This window comes from Bipolaris sorokiniana (assembly GCF_000338995.1).
Source record: "Bipolaris sorokiniana ND90Pr unplaced genomic scaffold COCSAscaffold_30, whole genome shotgun sequence".
Taxonomy (NCBI): Eukaryota; Fungi; Ascomycota; class Dothideomycetes; order Pleosporales; family Pleosporaceae; genus Bipolaris; species Bipolaris sorokiniana.
Genome location: NW_006911924.1, coordinates 1,989 through 11,517, shown reverse-complemented (window position 1 = coordinate 11,517; position 9,529 = coordinate 1,989). Strand labels below are relative to the sequence as shown.

The 9,529-nt window shown below is 40.8% G+C and overlaps 2 protein-coding genes across 2 annotated transcripts; one reads left to right on the top strand and one right to left on the bottom strand.

Annotated features, from left to right (window-relative positions):
* Nucleotides 1–6,178: 6,178 nt before the first annotated feature.
* On the bottom strand, nt 6,179–7,221 carry COCSADRAFT_104477 (uncharacterized protein; the record flags this gene model as incomplete). Its single annotated transcript, XM_007707913.1, has 4 exons — nt 6,179–6,455; nt 6,509–6,882; nt 6,937–7,044; nt 7,141–7,221. The coding sequence occupies 4 exons, from the start codon at nt 7,219–7,221 to the stop codon at nt 6,179–6,181; spliced, it is 840 nt and encodes a 279-aa protein (XP_007706103.1).
* Nucleotides 7,222–8,535: 1,314 nt separating this feature from the next.
* On the top strand, nt 8,536–9,081 carry COCSADRAFT_294198 (uncharacterized protein). The gene has a single exon (XM_007707912.1). The coding sequence runs from the start codon at nt 8,586–8,588 to the stop codon at nt 8,910–8,912; it is 327 nt and encodes a 108-aa protein (XP_007706102.1). The 5' UTR covers nt 8,536–8,585; the 3' UTR covers nt 8,913–9,081.
* Nucleotides 9,082–9,529: the final 448 nt, after the last annotated feature.

Here is a 9,529-nt window from a genome sequence, read left to right as displayed (position 1 = left end):
ACGTGATCCTCTTCAGTAGAGATCACGGGCGCAGCCCTTTACAGTTTCATCTAAACCAGCTTAAAACGTTTCTAGCCTTATAGATCTTGGCATTATCCTATTAAAAACTCCAACCTAGAGTTATTAATTAGTTTAATATATATAGTAATTGTTACAAGTAACAAGAAAGACTCTCTCCTTGACAAATGACGAGATGGCTGAAGGCCTAAGGACGTCCACGTCAGAAGGTAATGATCAACGCGGGGCGTCGATCACGTGACTTGGCATCCCGCCAAGGCATGGCCTCCGGGAGGCCACCGCATAAAGGGAAGCCAACGTCCTCCCAAACCTCCCGCCAAGATGGGATGTCGGGAGGACAGGACAAGAAGCAATGAGGATATAAGGATGGATGGATTTCATTATTTACTCTCGTTGTGGTCAACTCAAATTGTACTTTCTTACTAGTATCTTTACTTAACAAGATTGTCACAAGTTAGTCTATCAAATAGATTAGTCTTGTCAAACCCTCCTTAAGCACGCCAACTCCACTGCATCGCCAGACAAGCCTCACGGAACACTAACGTAATACTCACCTGCCTTAGTGCGGACCAGGATAGAGAAGTATAGACCCTTACCCCGTGTAACAGTAATATAAATATTTTTATATATATTAAGAAATATATAAATATAAGTAAAAATTAGTATATATTACTTACCTCTTTTAATCTAAGGTTTAACGTGAGGTATTAGGCAATTTCGAATATAGTGCGAATTCCGATAGCTAATAGTTAATTTTGGCGTTTTAATAACTACTATATCAGATCTTCCTCCTACCTAAATAGCAGCCCAAACTTAGATAGTAATATCGCGATCTATATCTTTATTAGTAATTCAGCTACTATAATAAGAATATAATATCTAAAAAATAGACATTATAGGTAAGTATTAGAAAATATAAATATTAATCTAAACGTACTTTTATTCTTAGTAGAAATAAGCTTTTGGCCTAACTACTAATTTCTGCGTTTTCTCATATATTCTAATCAAGATCTATGCCCACATTCGAGTCCACACTCGTCTATGAATATAATCTTTATAAAATTAATACTAGAAAGCTCTTTTAGCTAGTTCTTAGCATAGGCTAGTCTCTTTTTAGCTCTAGAGGCGTTTAAAATCTGTTTTTTAGAACAGATATTAACGGTCCAACCTTGATCCTTAAGAGCCCTTTGAAGCGTTCTAGAAGAAATATCTAGAGTATTTTCTCTTATTAAACGCTTCTTTTGCTTCTTAGGACTTCTAATAATATCTCTATTAATAGCTTTTAAAGCTCTAGAAGATACCTTAGAAACCCTGCCTCTACTAGCTCTTTCTTGGTTAAAATAACTTATCTTCTTTTTTTTAATTCGGTAATTAGCGTTATAAATAGCACGGAGGCTTTTGTTAAAGTATTTAATAATGTTTACTAGTAGTACGTTTGCCTCTAGTAACCTATCGAGTTGCGATTCGAAATTTGATAATTTTGCGTACATAAGAGAAGAATACAGTTCTAAGTTTCTAAAAGAGAAAAGATATTAATATATACTCTAATATTACTAATTACGGACTAATATAGAGCTTATATAAGTAGTACCTAAAAATAACCTTAATGTATTTCTATATATTTAACGTATAAACCATAATAACGAAGATGCTTGTATAATTACTTAGTACGTATATTACTAATATATATAGACTAATATTAAAAAAGTCAAAATTTACCGCGCGAAATTTAGAGCTAAAGTTAGAAGATTTTTGTACTCTACGTTTAAGAAGACATATAGCCTTCCTGGTGCTGACTAAGCAGTGATACTAGACCACTACCTTAAACGACAAGAAATTCTCTATTCAACGATATATTTTTTATTAGTTTAGCGCTAATACCCATTGAGCAATGGATGTTTAAAAATCACAACTTTTTTGAGTTCTTTTTTTTTGTCACCCCACTGTAGTAAGTATTCTCTAAAAGTTCTAATCCGCGTTTAACTATAATACTCATGCTAGCTAAGTAGATATTACACGCGTTAACGTTATCTACGATACAAATCCTAGTTAGATCTATAGGTATAGCATAGTCTACTAGCCAAAAAACACGCAGCTTATATAGCCTATCTAGTATCTAGTGTTGGAATAAGGGGGTGATACTTGTTCTATAGCTAGCTCAGAGGTAGCTGTGTCTACTTGTCTAGCGATAGACTCAGAGGTAGCGAATCGATATGTTTTAGATAGGAAAGAAATAATGCTAGGGGAGGGAGACTAAAGAATTGAATTGATCCGATCTGTTCTTATGATCTGCTCTAGTAATCTGCTCTTATTTCTATCTACTAGCTATTCAACTACTATATATATTAGCTGTACTAGGTTCTAGAAGAATCTGTAACGGCGCAGACAAGACTACTCAGATCAGTATCGGCAGTAGTGTCACTCAGAGGCATATGGGAGTGCGTGGGACGTCAAACGAGCCTTAATTCGAATAGACACCTATAGGCCTTGTACGAAAGGATATCAAAAATCTATCGAGCTACTATGGAGAACGGGTGGGGTTTTATATCAGCAGATCTGACCTAGGCTAGTTCGTGCCTATGTTCGGATCCCTTTCGGATGTTGGTTCGGTAGGTACTCGAACTGTTACAGAATCTATCTAGTAGTAGATTACGTGGCTATAGTCGTAATAGATAGATAAATTAGTTTAGGGATCGATTGATTGAAGAATCCGGGTGTGGTGCCGAGCACCCGGATTATGCTAGAGATCAGCTAATTAGCTTAGATCTCCAACATAGAGGATATTATTCTAGAGGAGATTTTATTTACCTCTAAGAATATTGCTAATCTAAAAAACTAAGCTTAAGTACTTAAACACGATGATAAGGATGAATATCTATTAGTAATGTAGAAAGTGTAAGGGGCTGCGCTCCGGGGAGCAATCGCGAGGTATACAAGAGGTTGTATTCGATGAGGAGCTATCTACTCTACTTGCTTGATGTTTATTTACTCATCGGAGAAAGGTTACTGCATGTGGTCAGTGCGTGCAACAGTTCAGCCAATGCAACACTATCTGCCCCATCAAAATATCTACCCATCATTTTCAACACGTGATATCTCCACCACCATGACAGCTATCGAGAAAGCCATTGCGGCAATTAATTCGCAAGATATAGAAGGTTAACTCTTATATCGCGCAGTTATAAAAAGATTTAGTATTATAGTTATAATATTAACGCGCTAGCACTAAAATAAAACCTAGTCGCGAATAGCAGCTGCAAAAAAACGTTAATTACTTACTCCACTATAAGAATCTGAGCTAGTAAAATATATAGAAAAACTATCAAAACGTAGGATACTACCTTCTTAATCTATAGTTAAAAATTATATAGCTATTATTACAGAATAAGAGCTCTCTAATAGCTAGGTTACTCGTTTTTTGCACCGTTACCACGATAACTTATATATTAGAAAAGCTACTAGTATTAACCGCGACCGTTATCTGTAACGATGTTACAACTTCGCCATGTATCGGACCAATCCCAGAGCCGGATCGGAGGTAGTACTCGCCGCCCTCTTCATCAACCACTCGTTGTGAGGTCGGATCCGATTCGGATCCGACTAAGATAAGTATATAAGGAGACACTCCCTGTAGCTAGCTCTGTAGACTTTTGATATCCTTTCGTACAAGGCCTATAGGTGTCTATTCGAATTAAGGCTCGTTTGATGTCCCACGCACTCCCATATGCCTCTGAGTGACACTACCGCCGATACTGATCCGAGTAGTCTTGCCTGCGCCGTTACACGTATTCTTCTCCTTCTTATAATAATAAAGTCTCTAGAGATTTCTAGGTTAGCAGCTTACTAGCTTTCTTCTCTAAGACGGTTTAGTTCTAGAGTCAGACTAATTTCTAGAGTAGTTCCTTAGAACTACTAGGTTTTTATAGGTTAACTATTAGCGGTTATCTCTAAGATTAATAGGTTATTAGTAGTCTCTAAGTCTCTACTATAGCGTACTTAATACGACTTTTACTAAAGTAATTTATCTCGCGAGAAGCGTAGAAGTTCTAAACCTAAAGGCTTTAGCCGGCAGAAAATTAATAGAGTTCTATCTAGGTAAATATTAGATATAATAGTGTAAGGTTCTAGATTAACTCTAAATACTTAGTTTTAAACGTAGTCTAAATAGTCAGCTACAATATGATTTAAATACCGTCACTAGCAGTAGTAAGACTTTTAATATAATATAACGGCGCAGGCAAGACTACTTAGATTAGTACTAGCGGTAGTATCACTTAGAGGCATATGGGAGTGCGTAGGACATTAAATAAGCCTTAATTTAAATAGACACCTATAGGCCTTATACGAAAGGATATTAAAAGTCTACAGAGCTAGCTATAGGGAGTGTCTCCTTATATACTTATCTTAGTCGGATCCGAATCGGATCCGACCTCACAACGAGTAGTTAATAAAGAGGGCGGCGAATACTACCTCCGATCCAGCTCTAAGATTAGTCCGATACTTAGCGGAGTTGTAACATCGTTGCAAGTGAGGAATATCTATAACTTAGTGCGACTTCTTTCGTACTTTTCTAGAGTTACTATCTTTAGCTTCTTAAGTAGTTTCTTATTTAAGGTAGCTATTAATTAGCTTATAAGTTAGTTAATTATATTCTGTAACTTAGCTATCTGCTATGCTTAGGCTTAGCTCTCGCGTCTAAGATTAATAAGTTCGTACTTAGGGCTCCTTACCGCCAGCTCGTTATTTCCCTCTTAGGTACTACTAGTTATGTTAATATCTCCCTTAGGCACTAAGCCTAGGATGTAAATATATTCGCTTAAATTTCCTGATATGGTTTAATCTTATTTGGACGCTGCTAGTTAATCCTCCTTCTACTAGATCCGTAGGTGGTTAAAGTATTATACGGGGTATAGGTCTATACTTCTCTATTTTAGTCCGCACTAAGGTAGTTGAGTATTACGTTAGTGTTCCGTAAGGCTTATCTAGCGATATAGTAGAGTTTCCGTGCTTAAGGAGGGTTTAATAAGACTAATCTATTTAATAGACTAACTTGTGACAATCTTGTTAAGTAAAGATACTAGTAAGTGTAAAGATGTTACATGCCTATATATATTATACTACACTAGAATAATCAGTTCAGATTATTCTCGTGCTTACCTTTTGCTGGTGGGCTGGCTGCGGCCAAGTGGTTGTCACGTAGTATTGACTTAGTGGGCATTGGTGCCCACCTCCATTACAGTAAGAAAGTATAATTTAAGTTAACCACAACGAGAGTAAATAATGAAATCCATCCATCCTTATATCCTCATTGCTTCCAGTCCTGACATCTGGCTAAGCCCTTGACATCTCTAAGGTCGCTGGCATCTTCAGATGTCCTGGCATCTCCTGAGGGTCTGGCATCTCCAGATGTCCTGTCTTGGCGAGATGCCAAGTCACGTGATCAGCGCCCCGCGTTGATCATTACCTTCTGACGTGGACGTCCATAGGCCTTCCGCTATCTCGTCATTTGTCAAGGAGAGAATCCTTCTTGTTACTTGTAACACTATCTAGTGGTTAGGCTCTGGTTGAGCCACTTGGTGGGGCGGTAGAAGAGAGAGATTGCCGTACGCGCTAAGTAGCGCTCTTCTCTCTACTATTGATAGCTTATGTTGGCGCTTAAGGTGCTCGTCTACGCCATAAATAGCACAGCGATGCTCAGGGCAAATACGAACATAGTAGGTAGGTAGATAAGTAAGCATGGTAAGTAATGAATGTAGATATAGATATAGATATAGATATAGATATAGATATACATAATTAAAGTAGCTATTGGTAAGTATTCTATTGCGTTTGCGTTATATCGCGTTGCGCGGAGTTAGGTTGCATTAGGTTATACAATAGAGTAAGTAGCTAATACGTATGTAGTAAGACCCTGGTCAGGGGCTTTATAGGGGGCTTAAGGGAGTTTCTATGAACGCTTAGGCCAGCGGGGGCTTAGTGAAGAGGATCCAGCACGAACAATTAGCCTCTCTAAGGGGTTATTTCCAAGAGAGATATGGGCGATGGGGGGGGGGGGGAGAGAAAACTCACCAGGAGGCATCATGAAATAATAAAAAATAATATTGTCTACGTTAAGGTGAGATGCACATCCTATATTTTGTATACTAGGAGTAACCTCAGTTCAAATCCTTACTCCGTTTATATTCGTTTCTGCGGATTTCCCGTCCTCTTCTTCTAATCTTGGTGTCGGTGTTAACTCAGTTATGTCGTTAGAATGCTTCTGCCAGCCTGTACATAGCCGTAGAAGAGGCCTCAAAGTCGGGATACACACGCAAATGATGGCGCAAGCGACTTCAACGGTTGACCATAATACTGTATTTTGCATAGCCCAGGTTGGATCATCGCTCATAGTGGATGATCGAAGTGTAGTAAGGCGGATAATGGAGATCGCGCAAGTGCTGGAGCTGGTATAAGCTCACCATCAAATATCGCCAAGAGACTCGGGACTTACAAGAAACCCAGGGAGAAGATTCCCATCAGCACTCCTTTCTGTAGCCTCGGCAAAGTCAATGTTTGCAGCAGCGGCAGAGGCATGGCAAAAATGGCTGCATCGCTGACAACGTGCAGGACGCCCATTGCGTACCAGAACCTCAACCGCTCTTTACAGTCTTTGTACCGTAATGGATCCCAGTTTGATTTGATAGGCGGACAGTTGAGCAAAGACCCCAACGTTGCAGCAGTAGCCCAGATGACAATAAAAACAAGAGACGCGTCGCACAATCGTTGGAAAATGGGCAGTGGGAATACGCGACGGTATTGCAAAAGAAAAGTGATCTTAAGCATCATTATGAGTGCTCCGTACATAACTGACGTAACCCACATAATCTGCAGCATGATAATATGTCAGCGGTGACCCCAATGCACTGAGGGTTGACGAACCTTGAGAAATTCAGATCTCTCTGGGAGAGTGGTAGTGTGAACATGGCGACTCAGTCCATATCGTATGGCTTCATAATAGTTAGGGTAATGTTGAAAGCGACAGTGTATCTGTATACATACAGCCCAAACACAGACCAATGCATACAATATAAACAACCTGCATTTCTTAGTCAATAGTATTGATCAAAGGTTGAAGAACCATACCAGCCCTGCTAACAGAAACCAATCATCAAGGCCCAGATTCCTGAGGATCTTTCGTCGAACATAGCCTCGTAAACCCACCATTACCACCGAGGTTACCAAACATATTGTGGCCACCAATATCACCCTCCAGGCATAGTTCTCGTCCGCATCTGCCAGCATCTGTGCTATGGAGGCCCCTACGACTACCCGCGTGATTGTGAGTTCTTGAAGGTTAGTGTTATGGGGACGCTTGCATGCCGGGCAGCATCATTTACTCCCTAGCCTAGCTCGTGAAACTTGCACGGTGCTAGCTTCGTGGGCCATGGATCGATCTACACACCTCAACAAATTTGCCTCAGACCTCAATGTCATCACGATAAAAATGGTAATAAAGAACAAACCTTAATTTGTTTCCCCACACGTGGCTCGTTGGATATGCCCTCTACATTGGCCTGCGCTGATATGGCTCGCTTTGCCCCAGCCAAATTCCTTGCGCGGGGTGCAGCCAATAAAAGCAGAATTATGCGCTTGAAGGCGCCACATAAGACCACCAATGGCGTCAGGGTGAGCGGAATGTTAACGCCACGCAATCTCCTTGGCTGACTCAGGGCCTGTTCGGTGTCCAGTTTCAGTCCCAGTTCCAGTAGTGGCGTTTTTAGTCGAGATTGGCGTCCAGTTGAGCTATACCAAATCTGATCAGGAAACTGGCCAACTGTCCGGCAGCCAATTTTTCAGTTTCAGTTCGCTAGCGGGTTGATGTCGACTTGTCATTCTTGCCTGTCACCCGTCAGTCAACATTCTCAAACATGGATCAAGGATTATCATCGCAGTCCGCGCCGTCCGCTCATATGTACGCCACGATCGCCCGGCGATCTCTATCAGTCGTCCCGTCGCTGTCGCATCTACTTACGGTAAGTAACAGGGTTGATCTTTCACTAGACAATGTCTAAATCCTTCGTGTCAACACTAACAAACTGAACCCAGGTTTTGTGAAACTGAAACTGGGATTTTCCGAACGACTCGTCAGTTGCAGCTTATGCTTTAATGCCAACCTGTAAAGATCACAAACTATGTTGTGCTAAAACCCTTAACGTCTGGGACGAGTGAGTGACTGGACATGCCAAGACCCCACCAACTTTGACCACAACACTACTATTAGACGTGATACAATTACGTGTTTCACTTACGGGCGCAGCCCATTACACTGATGATTATGAATCCGAATACCCTTAGCCTTGTCATAAGATTACAAAGCACGTAGCAGTAAAGAGCTATTAAGGTGTGTAGCTTTTAAGGTGCGTGTAGCTAGTAGGGTGGCCAACTCGCTTCTAAGCTGTGTTACTAAGTCAGAGAACTCTCCAATTTATGACGTACGCTTGGCGTTTGTGGAACTAAACCGATTTTTATCTTTGCTCTTATGCACTGCTAAAAACTACATCCTAACTTCTGCACATTTCCCCCAAGTAATGATAAATGCTAATTCTATTACTATTATCTTTTCCCCCTATCATGTTGGCCTTCGTGATTACCGTGTTGGTGACGGTCCTAACCGCATTCGAGCTCTAGGGGTCGTTAAAGAGCTGGAAAAACTCGGTGTGATGGTACATATACTCAAGCTTCTATTAGTTAAGGATTTTGAACGGGAGATAGGCCGTAGCTTTAAGCTACTCCGGCGGACGTCTAAGGCAGTAACAGATGTGTATGCTAAGCAATCCTTTCCTCTTGTTCTATTAGGAAATTGTATAGTAAGCGCTAGAGTTGCTTATAGGCTAGGCCTCAAAGATCTTAGCTAGATCTACTTTAACGCATACAACGATATAGATACATTATTAACGAACACGAACGGATACCTGGATTCTATGGGCCTATCAATGCTGTGGGGGGGGGGGGGGGAAGCTTCCATCGTTTAGTAAACACGATTCCTGGATACGCTCCGTATAAGTATAATACATAAGATAATCTACTACGGTCTTCGTGATATCGATAATAATCAGAAAGAGACTATACGAAAGGCTAGAGCAGAAATTATCTAGGGAGAACTAGGCAAATACGTTGACTTTGTAGGTAAGCTCACGAAAGCTCTAAGTAAGAAGGATTATTCGCCCGCTTTAATCCATCTTAACCTTAATATCTGTAACGGGCTGAACGCCCTTTAGATAGCTCCTCGATGAGATCTCGGTTCAAGCTGCGTGCGCACCATCCGAACTATGTTCAGATGACGAGCGCAGAATCCGGGTGTCACCCAGAGCACCCGGATTCTTCTCACCGCCCGAGCAGCGCTCAGATAACGCGCTTAGATACTTCGGCATACTGCATGTGGTCAGTGCGTGCAACAGTTCACCCAATGCAACACCCCACCAAAATGGGTGCCCGCCAAAAAATGAAGCTTTTGACCACCACCAAAACGTTA

Bases quoted from the DNA above. Each gene is read 5' to 3' on its own strand.
- COCSADRAFT_294198 (XM_007707912.1), top strand. From the start codon at position 8,586: ATGATAAATGCTAATTCTATTACTATTATCTTTTCCCCCTATCATGTT.